Raw genomic sequence first — 15,767 nt, forward strand, 5'->3', positions numbered from 1 at the left:
CTTCTTCCTTGGATGTTTGTAAGTTGAGACGTTCGTTATATGGGTTGAAACAAGCTCCTCGAGCATGGTTTGATAAATTCAGATCCAACTTGCTCCAACTTTCCTTTAAGCAGAGTCAATATGACTCATCTTTGTTTCTCTACGAGACATCCACTGGTATTATTCTTCTTCTGGTTTATGTTGATGATATTGTTATTATTGGGACATATTCCGCTTTGATTACTCGATTGCAGTAGCATCTCCAGGCGTCGTTTCATATGAAGGATCTTGGTCCTCTTACGTACTTCTTGGGGTTGGAAGTTCACTCAGGATTTCTTAATCAAACATAAATTCACTCAGGATTTGATTACTTTGGCTGGCATTCAGGGTACTTCTTCTGTGGATACTCCTCTGAAATTAAACACGAAGTATAGTCGTGAGGAGGGTGATGTCCTTTCTGACCCTACTGTGTTTCGACAATTAGTGGGTAGCCTGAACTATTTGACTATTACTTGACCTGATATTTCATTTGCTGTCCAGCAAGTTAGTCAGTTCATGCAGGCTCCACATCATCTACATTTAGTTACTATTCGTCGCATTATTAGATATCTTCAAGGGTCTCCTAGCCGTGGTTTTTTCTTCCCCGCTAAGACTCCTCTTCGCCTTGTTGCTTATAGTGATGCTGATTGGGCCGGATGTCCTGATACGCGACAATCTATCATGGGTTGGTGCATGTTTCTTGGTGACTCTTTGATCTCTTGGAAGAGTAAGAAACAAAATTGTGTCTCTAAATCTTCCACTGAATCCGAATACTGTGCGATGTCAGTTGCTTGCTCTGAGATTCTCTGGCTTCGTGGGCTCCTCGTTGAGATTGGTTGTGCTTAGTTGGATCCTACTTCTCTCCATGCTGACAACACTAGTGCCATTCAGATTGCTGCCAATCTCATTTTTCATGAACGTACCAAACACATTGAGGTGGACCGTCATTCCATTCGGGAAGCCTTGGATTCTTGTATTATTTCTCTCCCTCATATTTTCACTGACCTCCAGATAGCTAATGTGTTTACAAAGGCCATGACACGACAATGTCATCAGTTTCTTGTAGGCAAATTGATGCTTCTTGATCGACCAACATCAATTTGAGGGGGGATGTCAGTGGGATATAACTTCCCTTCTTTAGGTGTAATTATATGGAATGTATTTATAGCTGTACAATTTTGTCATTAGTCCTAGTTTCCTTACTTAGCATCTGTACTTAGTTCTAGTTTGTTTGCTTAGACAAGATTCTGTTGCTGTAAATAGAGTGATTAGAGCCTTGTAACATGCACGGCAGTGCCTATATAATGAAAGCAAGTCCTCACAAAGGAGTTATTGAATCAATTTGACACCTTCTATATAGCTAAATTGCACTGAAAATGTCTTAATTTAGCATAGTAGTACTACTTATCAAAAAAAAAAAATTAGCATAGCAGTACTAGGATATTTAGAAGGGTGGATGTGGCTGCTGTGTGGGAGGAAAGAAACACTGTTTCGGAGTAGGAAATTGCACTGGATTGCTATCTATCTATGTGTATGACTGAGGTTTATGATGCAATGGATTAGGTCCTGTGTCCATTGTTCCATTCATATATATTTTTCTAGTAGCATTAGCTAGTTATATGTGAGATTATTTGTTATCTATTGCCAGGTTGCTTGCTTAGAAGGTCATTGCAGTTATTAAAAGGCTATATAATATAAGATACTGAAAGGCCAACTCTGCTTGAAAATTATTTCATAACAGTTTGTGGGTTTGAGCCACTTTCTTCTGTCGTAACATATATTAAGAGTGCTTGCACTTTGTTTTTAATTAATTTTAAAGATGACAGTAATGTCTTGAACATCTTCACTTTTTGTTCATTTCATTAATTAATGCAATGTAGTCCAATGCTGCTTTGAAGGTGTCCTTCATTCTTACTTGTTCTGACAAAACATAAAACTAATAACATATTTTGACTTTGCTTCTTGTAGGAGCATGCCAACCTCAGCTGCCCTTGATGTTGTAGCTAAACATTTGAATTTAAAATTTTTTGAGGTACCTGCAGCATAAATTTCTATTGTTGTCATCCTTGCTGTTACTATCAAATCTTACTTTTCTATTCAATGCCAAGGTGCCCACTGGCTGGAAATTCTTTGGTAATCTAATGGATGCTGGATTGTGTTCAGTTTGTGGGGAAGAAAGTTTTGGAACTGGTTAGTATTTGACATTTTCCTTTATGAAGCAAATCATTTAACAGTTGGAACAGTCATAAGCTTATGTTTGGCAAGTGAAATTTCTATTATTTAGAATTCCTCAAAAACATTTTAAGATCTGGTTTGTGTTGGTTGTTTTGGAAGTACGTAAGCAGAATGAGAATTTGCTTAGATAATTTTTTTTTGAGATTTGTTTTGTATTGGAGTTTGTGAAAGTGGGTTAGTAGAATTGAGAAGTTGTTTGAATAAAATCTTTGCGAGAGGTTGTTTTAGGTTTGTATGAAAGTTGGTTTGGTTTTTGTGTTTTTTCACCGCTAAAACTTCCATCCAGCCAACATTTTCTCTATCTTCTCTACCACCCCATTCCATATTTCTCTACTCTTGAAAGTTGCGCCTAACGGAAGACCCAAATATTTCATTGGGAAAGAGGACACACTACAATCCAGAAGTCTTGCTAGACTGCGTATATTAGGAACCACACCCACAGGGACCATCTCAAATTTGCCAAGATTGACCTTAAGCCCTGACACTGCTTCAAAGCAAAGTAATAATGCACGTAGAGTTTGAACCTGACTCCTATCTGCTTCACAGAAAATCAGAGTGTCATCTGCGAATAGGAGATGAGAAATGATACAATGGCTGCCAGAGCCATTTCCAACCTGAAAACCAGATAAAAAACCCCCATCAACAATAGCCTGCACCATCCTACTCAACGCCTCCATAACTATAACAAAAAGAAGAGGAGATAACGGATTCCCCTGCCTCAAACCCCTCGAACTATCAAAAAAACCAGCAGGAGTGCCGTTAACTAGCACAGAAAACCGAGCCGATGAAATACAATGACGCATCCAAGAAATCCACCTATCTCCAAAACTACACCTCTTGAGCAAATACAAAAGGAATTCCCAGTTCACATGATCATAGGTCTTCTCCATGTCTAACTTGCAAAGAATACTTGGACTTCCCTCCCGCAATCTAGCATCTAGGCTCTCATTTGCAATGAGCACCGAATCAAGTATCTGTCTCCCTCGAATAAAAGCATTCTGAGGTTTGGAAATAATATTTTCCAACACTGGACTAAGCCGGTTAGCAAGAACCTTTGATATAATCTTATAGACACTACTAACCAAACTTATGGGACGAAAATCCTCAATACACGAAGCCTTATGTTTCTTGGGAATGAGTGCAATAAAAGTCGCATTAAGTGATTTCTCAAACTTTTTAAAAGCGTGAAATTCACTGAACACCCGCATGACATCACCTTTCATCACATCCCAACAAGTTTGGAAGAAACCCAATGAGAAACCATCCGGACCCGGCGCTTTGTCCTTAGCCATACTAGAGATGACCTTGAAAATCTCATCTTCATCGAAAGGTCTTTCCAACACACTCGCAAGTTGCGAATCAATTGCCTCAAACAATAAATCATCAAGTTTCGGCCTCCAAGATACCGATTCGGTGAGAAGTGTCTCATAATATTGTGCAATATGACTTTCTAGTTCAGTGGGAGAGGATAGCACCTAAGTACCTGAATGAAGTGACTCAATCACATTGTTACGTTGATGAGAATTAGCCACTTTGTGAAAAAACTTCGTACACCTATCACCCTCTTTCAACCAAAGGGCTCTGGATTTTTGGCACCATGATGTCTCTTCTGCCAACAAAACCCTTTCCAACTCTGACACAACCGTGGCTTTCCTCAATAACTCCTCCTTAGAGGCCCCTCCCAATGATTCCTTACCCTCTAGCTCCTGCAATTCCTCCAACAAAGTGAACTTTTGATTGTCTTTGTGCCCAAATACTTCCAAGTTCCACTTCTTCAGGTCTTGTTTTAGAGCCTTCAGCTTACCTGCAAGAATGAAACTCGGAGTGCCACTAAACTGGTACGATGCCCACCAAGTATTCACCAACTCTACAAACCCGTTCACTTTAAGCCACATATTCTCAAACTTGAAATACCGGCGACTCCCGTTAATGCCCCCACAATCTAAGAGAATGGGAAAATGGTCTGAACTGACTCGAGCTAACCTTTTCTGACTTACTTCTGGATAATGAGCTTCTCATAACGGAAAGACAAGGAAACTATCCAATTTCGACCAAACATGGCCATTAGATCATGTGTACTCACCACCCACTAAGGGAAGGTCCATAAGGTCCAAATCAAAGATGAACTCAGAGAATTCCGACATAGCTAAAGTGTGCCAATGATGCGCCGATCGTTTACTAGGAAAACGAGTAATGTTAAAATCACCCCCCATACACCACGACACATCCCATAAAGAGTAAATTCCCACCAACTTCTCCCACAACCTTCGCCTATCTCTATCCATATTGGGACCATAGGACCTTGCAAAAGCCCAATCCCACCCATCGCTCACATTTTTGAATAGCACCGAAACCGAAAACTCCCCAACACACTCCTCAATCGCCTCAACCACTCTTTTATCCCACATTAATAATACACCACCTAATGCTCCTTGAGAGGCCAAATAGGACCAACCCACATACGAAAATCCCCATATATTACGCACCAATCTTCTATCAATAAAACCCAACTTTGTTTCTTGCAAACATATCACATCACCCTTCCACGATCTCAATAAAGCTTTGATACGAAGACATTTATTACTATCATCGAGACCCCATACATTCCACGATACAATCTTAGGCTTCATTAAAACTTAACTTCCCCCTCCTTTTCGGTCTAACCCTTCCGCTACTCCCATCCTTAACTTCATAATTGATGGAGCATGTTAAACGTTTAAATTCCCTGACTTGTTTTGTAGCTGATTTCGATCTACTAGCTTCAATAGCCACAAGAAGGGCCATAAATTGCTCCTCATAACCTCCAAAAGAAACCCCAAAAATATTTTGTAACTCCTCTGCCTTTTTAAAAATCCAATTCGATGAAACACTCCCATATTCAGAACTGGGAGGAAGTGTACATAGAGGAGTAAGAGCCCCCTCCTCACTAACACAATTATTTGGATTCAAAATCAATTTCGAGCCACCCAAGCTAATAGGTTCACCACTTAAGGCCATATTTTTACGAGGACTGCTGTAACACCTCCTTCCCGTAGGATAGAGATATTACTAACATTCATAACATAATGCCCGGTAAAGAGATTCATATCCTGAAATACCTCATTTATTGAAATTCATAAAAAATATTAAAACTGAATTGAACATGATTGTTTCGAAAACTGAACGTAACGTAAAAGAACATACCTAAACTAATCCTATGAGTGACATAAAAGAAATCTAATTCTTGTGTGAATATCACTTATTCCTTCCTAAGCCTTTATACTAGATTTATTCCTAGCCATCCAGCTCTGCGTCATTATAGACACCATATGCGAGAATTAAACATGGAAGAAAAACAAGAAGACAAACAAAAATGAGTCGAATACTCAGTAAGTAGCACATCATACCGTAAAATATAATCTGGCATAGCATGGACTTAATTTCTAAAGACTCTTCACAACATATTTACACCATCACAGATTCACAATCATACACAACTTTCTGAAAACTTTGCATACGTATACATATCATCACAAATTCACATGGTATATATATATATATATATATATATATATATATATATATTCACCATTAACATGAACGGAAGCATACATAATCATGACAAATATATAACGTGAATGCATAATAACTTATTTATCTTGTTTTAACATGGAGTGAAACACGCTTGGGTCCGTGTTCCACTTAACTGAATCATGGAGTGAAACACGCTTGGGTCCGTGTTCCACTTAATTGAGTAACATGGAGTGAAACACGCTTGGGTCCGTGCTCCACTTAACTGAATCATGGAGTGAAACACGTTTGGGTCCGTGTTCACTTAACTGAATCATGAAGTGAAACACGCTTGGGTCCGTGTTTCACTTAACTTGTGGTTAACCACGCTTGAGTCCGTGGCACTGTCTTAAAACTTCTTATCTTTCTTAATGCATGAGAATCCATTAGGCTTCATGAACTTCCTTAACATAGCATATTCTTGTACTTGGCATAGCATAACATGGCATTTTCTTGTACATGGTATAGCATAACATGACATAAACATAACATGATCTGAACATTTTATAACATTCCATGGCACACATGATCTAAGTACTACATGGCATACATGATCTAAGTGTTACATGAGCATGGCTTGCTTAATCTGGCTATTCTATTACTTGACTTGAATTACTACATGAACATCTCATGACTTTCATATGATCTTAGTAACATTCAATCAATCAAACAAATTCATTCATTCAAGCATAATCTCATATTTCATCAAGATCGTGAAAGGAATCTAACCTTGACTTGTCTCTTAGCATAACGTAGATAACCATCATAAGCTCATCATATTTTCATACATAACAATAATATGTATACATAACAATAATAATAATCATATTCACAGTACGCATGCATTTGTATGATCATACTATTTACCTCTTAGCACTGCCTCTTGATTTCCAACTTGTAGCGTGTTACCTACACGAGGTGCTAATCGTCACTAACCTTTCTAAAAAGATGTGTCATAGCATTCTAAATACTTGGAATCATATATAATAATATTATTCAAACTCGTAACATATTTCTTAACTTCTATTTAACATATAACTTAATAATTTTATACAAATCTTAGTTAAAAGTCGATTGGAAAATTAACTAAATAATGGACTCAAAAATAGTTTCAAAAAATTGGATACTTTAAAAATATACTTTAAAATTATGCTTTAAAATCCCTTTAGACTTACTGCTGTGAAATGGTTTGTAAATTTCCCCTGATTAACATAATTGTGAACCCTTAAGAGTAATAACTCTTACAACACAGCCCACACTTAAGGCAAATTCAATTTAAAATCACATGTTTAATTGAACTCACCCAGCCCATATAGGAAATCAGATCACATAATGCACAGATTTAAAACATGAAATCTCCCATAGGCACTATAGGCTACACTGTAATTAAAAAGAAGTCTCTTCAATAGGATTTACGGAGGCCTATGAACAAGGGTTTTTAAGGGTATTTTGGGAAATCATCCTAAAGGTCATGGTTATTATGGGAAAACTGGTTATAAGGGAAGATATAGGCTTACGGGGAAAGCTCTCATCGTGTACAAAGGGGCTGAACTAAAACAAAGGAAGTGGTTGTGCGATGCTCACCGAGAGAAGGAGCCTGAGGCGACGGCGGCTCTAGGGTGGGTGGTGCTCCGACGTCCTAGGGTGGTCGGCGGTGGCTGGGCAGAAATAAGGCTTGTGCGAAATTGTTGTTTCTCTGGGTATTTCTATGTGTTTAAAACAGAGGCTTTGTGGGTTTCTTATAGGCGATGGGAGGGAAACCTTCAGGAGATTGGCTGACATTTGAAGTTGCCTAGACTTTAGGAACCTATTCTTACGAGGATACGGGTTCTGAGAGGATTTTGAGGAATCAAGTTGTGGTTTCAAGCTAGGAAACTAATCTAATGTGGAAACTAATGGAAACGACGTGACTCCTTAGGAAATCACTAATTTACTGTTAGCATATTTTCGATAATAGAAGTTAAATAAATAAATTTAAAATCTAATAAAATAATAATAATAATAATAATAATATGAACAATACATAAAACCTATCTTATGGCCTAATCTTAGGATCGGGTTGTTACAACTGCCATCCCCAGAAATTATCCCACCAACGACACTCAACTCCATTGATGTGGATCCAAGCGGATACACAGATTGCACTTGCACAGCCTCACCCAAAGATGATATTCCATTTTCCATCGCTACTGATTGCACCTGCACAGCCTCAGGACCTTCGACCACCACACACGGCTCGGAGAGCCCATTCTCCACCATCATCCCTAGAAACGAAGACGCAAAATCGTTTCTCAAACTCTCCAACATTAACGGCTCCCCCGAAATCTCCCCCTCCTCTAAATCCTCCCGTTGGAACACCTTTACCGGCTCACCTGAGTGGTCGACGGAGTTTGTCGGCAATTTCTGTGCCGGAAGAGTTGCTGGTGAGATGCATATCGGCGCCACAGCCTGGTCCGAAATCTTTGACCTGGAAACTTGCCCCGAGACCTTGGCTGCCACTGCCCTCCAAACTTGCTTTGGGCCTGAGGCTTGACCTATACCATGGCCCAAAACTAGACCCGTAGAACCAAGCCCATCCTTACGGCCCACGAAGTCCTTCAGCTCTGCCTTGCCTTTAACGCATCGTTTTAAGTAACTAATTTCGTCTAACACGATGCCCACCTTCGCCTCTAAGCCAACTAACGTCCTCCATATACTTTCCTCATTTAACCCCAACAGTCTACTGTCTTCTCCACCATACCTCTGCACGTCCTCGACACTGTTAGCGCCTGGCACCACGTCTCTCACAGCACGCGGTGGTACCTTCTTCAGCACCTCACTGTACGATCTAGCAACTCCTGCCCACGACGATGAAGCACCTCCCACTCTTCTGTTCTTCTTTCCAAACTCTGCCTGGGTCGAAACAGTAGATGCAGAAAGCTCCATTAAAGAATCTCCAAAGTTCCTCCATCCTTCCCCCTTCCTCCCTTCTGGAATCACAAGCAAACCTCTCCTCTTGTCGTGACCAAATTCTGAAAGGGATATGAAACTGCCATAGAGATTACATCCCTTCCTCACTATTAACACAGTTTCACCTTTTCTATGAGTTCTCAAAAACTCATGAGAGTCCAGTGTTTCTGCGCCTTCCTTCACCATAGAACCCAGCCAGCCCAGTGTTTCAACATCTACTGAAATGTATTTCACCACACGGCGACTACTTTCTATAATCCTCCACCACCTTGCGTTCTCCTTTCTGAACTCAAAAAGCTTTTGGTCAATGAACACCTCATTACACAACCCCGTCTAAACCAGCCCACAAACAATACAACCCTAATGACTTAGTGAAACACTAATCCCCTTAAGGAGAAAAAGCCATTAAGGAATCACTACAAACAGTAAGGAAAAAGCACAACGAAAACTGAAACTGTACGGAGAGAAAACCAAGGTGCAATTTTTTTTGTAGAGTACTCAAGAACTTTTCCATTTACTGCTTGTTTCTTACTCTTCCATGTAACCAAGTTACCTCCTACAAAGGTACAATATCCAATAGTAGATCTTCTATCTGAAGGAGATCCTGCCCAATCAGCATCTGAAAATGCTTCAACCTTAAGATGTCCATTTGGTCGATACAGTAATCCAAGGTCAGGTGCTCGCTTAAGATAATGAAGCATATGAATTACAGCATCCCAATGTGAGACCCTAGGCGTTTGTAAAATTTGACTCAATACACTCACTGCATAAGAGATGTCTGGTCTAGTGATAGTGAGATAATTCAATTTCCTAACAAGTCTTTGATACCTACTTGGATCACCAAACAACTCACCTTCCTCTTTTAAGAATTTACGATTAGGATCTATAGGGGTGTCAATAGGTCGTGCACCCAGCATGCCGGTTTCTTCCAGAAGATTAAGTACATATTTTCTCTGAGATAGGTTGATACCCTCTTTAGATCTACTAACTTCAATTCCAAGGAAATATCTCAGCTTGCCCAAGTCTTTTGTCTAAAACTGATCATGTAAACACTATTTCAGTATAGCAATTCCAGCAGAGTCACTCCCAGTAATTACAATGTCGTCCACATATACAACCAACAAAATGTGACCTGCATCACTATGTAGGTGAAATACCGAATGATCTGTTTGGCATCTATAGAGACCAAATGCCAATACAACATCAGAAAACTTCCCAAACCATGCTCGAGGAGATTGTTTCAAATCATATAATGCCTTTTTTAACTTGCATACAGTACCTTGATACTCCCCCTGAGCAACAAACTCAGGTGGTTGCTCCATATAAACTTCTTCATGCAAGTCGTCATGTAGAAATGCATTCTTAACATCCAACTGAAATAAGGGCCCGTCTAAATCAGCAGCAAGAGAGATCAACACTTGAACAGAGGAGATTTTGGCAATCGGGGAGAAAGTCTCCTCGTAATCAATGCCATATGTTTTGAGTGTAACCTTTAAGCAACCAAGCGGGCTTTCAGACGTTCCACAGAACTATCAGGATGAAATTTGATTGTATATACCCATTTACAGCCAACAGGTTGCTTACCAAGTGGTAGTGGAACAAGATCCCATGTCTCATTATGGTGAAGGGCATCCATTTCATCTTTCATAGCTGTCCTCCATCCCGGATCAAATAAAGCATCCTGAACTGTCGTAGGAACATAAAGTTTTGAAAGTTGAGAGGTAAAACATGAGAATGAAGGAGATAAGACATGATATGAGACAAATTGACTAATCGGATGTTGAGTAACACAAGATCGAGTACCTTTGCGGAGAGCAATAGGTGGAGAGTCTGAAATACTAGGTAACTTAGGATTCGAAGATGGAGACACAATTGGTGAAGGCATGGAAGCTGGTAGCCGTGAGCAACGCGAGTAAACTTGTAAACGAACTGGGGGAGGGGGTGGAGGTGGAGGACCTGCGACAGGAGTAGAAAGTGTAACAGTAGATAATGGTAGAGGATCATACTCAACACTCGAAGCTGTGTCAGAGAAATAGGGTATGGACTCAAAAAAGGTAACATCAGCACTCGTGAAGTAGCGTCTAAGAACAGGACTATAGCAACGATATCCTTTTCAAGTTCGAGAATAACCAACAAAAAACACTTGGTAGAATGTGGATCAAGCTTTTATCAAAACCTGGGCAAGGTTATGAACATAGCAAATACACCCAAAAATTTTTGAAGGAAGGGTAAATGGCGGAGATGAAGTAAACAAGATGGAGAAAGGAGATGAACCATCGAGAACTGATGAAGGCATACGGTTAATAAGGTGACAAGCAGTAAGAACACCATCACTCCAAAAACGTTTAGGAACATGCATGTGTAGTAAAAGTGCTTGGGTTACATCTAACAAATGACGATTTTTGCATTTAGCCACTCCATTCTGCTGGGGTATATAAGAACATGAAGTTTGATGAACAATTCCTTTAAACTGGTACGGTTTCAGACCCAAAACACAGCCGATACATCCCGGAAACCACTTCAAACACTTTCGGTCCCGACGACAAAGGGAACCACCGTATCGATTCTGGCGGCGACGACGATTCCAGTAACCACAGACAAGGCCAGCAAGTCCACCCCTGGTGCTCAGTACCGGAGAAGACACCGGAGAGTGGCCGGAAACCACTTCACACGGAACCACCATATCGATTTGGGTGTGAACCACTGTACATGATAAATCCAACGTACACTACGCTCTGATACCATGTAGATTCATATTGGAAAGATCACTTTTACTTTCATTGATGTACAAATGTATATATACACTACATACAATTGACACTTATACCCTCACACACTTATACTAATTACAAACATGTCCTCTAACATGAAGAAATATTTCTTTTAAGATGTTTGGATTGGTGTTGAAAATTGAAAAAAAAAAAAACTCAATTTTTTGGAAACCATACATATGCTGTTGCATTATCAATTATTATGGCATGTTGACAGGCTCAGATCATATACGTGAAAAGGACGGAATCTGGGCAGTTTTGGCTTGGCTTTCCATACTTGCTCACAAAAATAAGGAAAATCTTCATGGGGAAAAGCTTGTGACTGTTGAAGACATAGTGCGCCAGCATTGGGCTACTTATGGTCGTCACTATTACACTAGATATGACTATGAGGTGGGTTTTGTCCCACGTTAAGCAGTATGAAATATTATATCGATTTTTAACTTGTTTAAATTGTTTCTTGAAGAATGTGGATGCGGGTGCAGCCAAGGAACTAATGGTATATTTGGTCAAACTGCAATCTTCCCTTTCAGAAGTTGATGAGTATGTTCATTATGCTACTTTAAAAGATTTCTGAGATTCTAAATGTTTCTTTGATGGCTTCATCAAGTAGTGGCATTGCTATTTTAGCTAGGAATAATTCTACTCATCATCCCTATACCACACACCACACCTAATTTTTTATCCTTTTATTTTTTATTTCTCCCTTAGCAAGTATGTGATGTAGGGATGATGAGTAAAAAAAATCAATTAGTTTAGTAGGAAAAAAAAAAAAAAAAAAATTGAAATAGGTATGGTGTGTGGTGTAGGATGCTATGTAGCATTCCTTGCTAGCTAGAAAGGAGGATGCTTATGTGGTCTCATCTCAGTGATTTTTTCCATTTCAAAATCATGATCTCACACTCTCAAAATGGTTGCTGCATGCTTAACTAGAGTCCCAGGTGGTAGTTAAATGGTTGTCTTTTCTTTCTCTTTCTTTTTTAAAGGTTTTTTTTTTTTTTTTATTGTTTGATTGGCACCCGGTGTCTATAACAAAGTTCTAACTAATCTCGGGCGTGCACATATCCTCAACAAAGAGTTTCCGTGAAGTGTACCTTGGGTAATTCAAGGGGAAGTTTATGCACTCCAATGACCTCTAGAAATTGTTCAAACCTTAGAGTTGGAGGGAGCATGCCACCAAGCAAGGCCCTTACCACTTGAGCCAACCCCTAGGGGTTTTAAAAAGGATTGTACCCAAGAAATATGGACCTCTTGTCCTTGAGTATATACTCTAAGTGGTAAATATTTTGAAGGTATTGTGTGGTTAATATAACAGTCCTTTACTTAATCTCTGCGAGAAGGTTGTCTCGTTGGGCCAACTTGCTTCTTGTCAAATTTTGTATAGACCTGTTCAATTTGATAGGTTCAATATGTTAAAAGCCAGAACTTCACTAATGTCTTCATGGAGTTTGGAGAGTGATATTCAGCAGGTGAACTGTTATTGGCTCATGAATGTCTTGTACTTAATCTTGTATTAGTTAAGTATTAATGTCAATGCACGTGGTGTTGTTCAAAAGGGGAACTATTATTAAATGCCAAGCTGAGGATGCTTGATCTAAAATCCCTACACTAGGGAGAGCTTTCTAATTTTTCTGGTGGTAGTAATATTTTCCCTTACGATCTTGACACATGTTTTAAATGGGTCATACATCTTCGGAGTTGTTCTGATGCTCCTGCTTCTGGCACAGACCATTTTAGGTATCAGTTTTTAATTAAATGTTTCACCGTTTTGTCCCTTAGTCTGCTTTTTGATCTGTGTCAAGGACTCTGATTCATATTGGGCTAGGCTGATGTTTCCTGTATCTGCTTTCAATCTGTGTATATGTGCTGAATTTGAGACCACAATTGGTTTTTGTGAGTTGTGCACTGTACGGTTTCAGCCCACCGAATACTGTACATATGAACCAGAATGCTGTCACAACACTTGGCTGACTGTGACCTAGTTCTCTTGTTTTTACTGTCTCAGTCCAATTAATCTTAATGCCTATTTAGGACCTTGGATTTGAGAAACTATTCCCTTGGTATTAGTGGTGATTTTAACTGAATACTGAAATTTTGACATAATTGCCCGTAAAACAATATTTTTTAGGTTCGAAAATTCGGTTAGAACTGAACTGCACAAACTTTTGGAATCATATGCCAAACTTCATTATAAGAGGTTCATGCTTCCTGTTGAAGAATGTTTACTGTTTATTCATACAGGATTGTGAAGGGAACGCCCTCAGATGTGTCAAAAGTTGTCCATGCCGATGAATTTGAATATAAAGATCCCATCGATGGCTCCATTTCAAAGCACCAGGGAATTCGTTATTTGTTTGAGGATGGATCACGATTGGTAAGTTGACTCATACTGCTTCTTGTTTTGAGTAATTAATCAGGGGAAACTTTTTTGTTACTAGAAGTAAAATTGATTTGAGTTTATAGGGGTGCATTGACTGGCCAGACTTTGACAGTTTGCTTTCCTGAATTCAAATCGATACCTTGTTCTAACTGAAATTACATATGCGCAAATTGTTTCCAATTCATAGAAACTGCTCCCCACACTTCTTTCTGGAAAGAATGCAGACATCACTCTTATAAACGCTGGACATTGTCTTAATCAATTAGCTATTAGGAATGAGATTGCGTTGGTTCTCACTAACTAATTCATACTTGTCTTAATGAAGAAACCATGATGGAATTAGTTGCATTGTAGCTCATTAACTCTAATGCTTTATCCTTTGCAAAAAAACTTGCAGGTTTTCCGCCTTTCAGGAACCGGCTCGGAGGGTGCAACCATCCGTCTATACATTGAGCAGTATGAGAAGGATCCATCAAAAATCGATCGAGATTCTCAGGATGCACTTGCTCCTCTTGTGAGATACCCCTAAACTATAATTGATTGCCCCATGCTTGTTCAATTATTTGTGCTGACTCTAAACCATCAAATTACAGGTTGAGGTTGCTCTGAGGCTTTCAAAGATGCAGGAATTCACTGGCCGAACTACCCCTACCGTTATCACATAGATGCACGGAACAGTTGTAAGATTGTTGTCTTTAATGTGAAAGGGGCTGTCTTGCTGCCGTTTCCTTTACAATTGAGAATTTCTCTGCAACTTTGATACTTCATCCTTGATCAGTTTGATGCTCCACTTACATATGTCTACATAATCTTACGATTGACCCAAGCCTATTGATAATCTTTACAGTGGATAAGTACACTTGGCGCCTTAAAATTATTTGAGATCTTGCACTTTGCACACCGAATCATTAAAAAATTAACACATTGCACGTTCAAAACTATCAAAAGTTGATTCTTTGCATCATCTTTAAAATTTGAACGTTAAGTTTGTGCCACATCACTTTTTTATTAGAGGAATGCTATGCATCAGTTACTAACTTACTATTCATTCTCATACCCTACACCTATGAAAAAAATTTTATTAGAGGAATGTTATGCATCAGTCGCTATTTACTCTCATACTCTATACCTATAGTTTTTTTCATAAAGTGTGAGAGTGTTTTCCATAGGCATGGGGTTATTTTTAATAGGGTGTAGAGTGATGAATAGTAGCTGATGAGAAGAATTTTTTTTCTTTTTCAATAATCATCGCTGTCAAAATTCAACTAGAGGACAAAGTGTTAGTGTCTAGAGGTAACAAAATGTAATAAATCAGTTTTGATAGTTTGAAGTAGAAAGAGAAAATACCACTCTTGCATGACAATTTCACCACTCTCAAGTAAATGATAGAAGCAGAAAATTATTTTCCAACTGAGTTATAAGCAGCCATGATAGAAGCATTGTTGCAATGAATCGGAGCAAAATATTGAGATGCAGTCAATAAAACCGAATTTGTTCTCGGCTGGGATAAAATAATCCTTGCGTGTAGTCGATATGAACAATGCTCGACTCCAAGTGTGATAATCTTCTCCATTTAGAGACTGAGAAACTAAAATGCTTCCATGGCTTTTACCATGATATGATGGTAATAGAGATTGGTAAAATCTTCATTAGAACACGAAGACAGAAGAAGTCATGAAAATGAAACTACGCGTGACTTTTGTGTTCATCTTGTGGCGATAGGAAAACGACAGAGATACTTTACTCTGGCAAAAGCTCGAAAGTATTTACAATGGATGCCTCCATTGCAAATTATTTTTTCTGGGAAAAAAGCTTTTCACAAATAATTTGTATTCGTGACAATGCTCCCAAATCAGGGTATAAAA

General features: G+C 39.0%; 1 protein-coding gene across 2 annotated transcripts in view; it reads left to right on the forward strand.

Moving 5' to 3' along the window:
• Window positions 1-14,779, forward strand: part of LOC121257554 (phosphoglucomutase, cytoplasmic-like) — a 36,669-nt gene extending 21,890 nt beyond the window's left edge. For both annotated transcript variants that reach the window (XM_041158593.1, XM_041158592.1), the window contains exons 13-19: window positions 1,987-2,050; window positions 2,127-2,208; window positions 11,740-11,915; window positions 11,989-12,065; window positions 13,764-13,896; window positions 14,300-14,416; window positions 14,496-14,779. In XM_041158593.1, the coding sequence (XP_041014527.1) occupies window positions 1,987-2,050; window positions 2,127-2,208; window positions 11,740-11,915; window positions 11,989-12,065; window positions 13,764-13,896; window positions 14,300-14,416; window positions 14,496-14,567 (721 nt within the window). In that variant the 3' untranslated portion in view covers window positions 14,568-14,779. The remainder of the gene's footprint in view (window positions 1-1,986; window positions 2,051-2,126; window positions 2,209-11,739; window positions 11,916-11,988; window positions 12,066-13,763; window positions 13,897-14,299; window positions 14,417-14,495) is intronic.
• The last annotated feature ends 988 nt before the right edge of the window (window positions 14,780-15,767 follow it).

The sequence above is a fragment of the Juglans microcarpa x Juglans regia genome, chromosome 3S (genome assembly GCF_004785595.1).
Source record: "Juglans microcarpa x Juglans regia isolate MS1-56 chromosome 3S, Jm3101_v1.0, whole genome shotgun sequence".
NCBI lineage: Eukaryota > Viridiplantae > Streptophyta > Magnoliopsida > Fagales > Juglandaceae > Juglans > Juglans microcarpa x Juglans regia.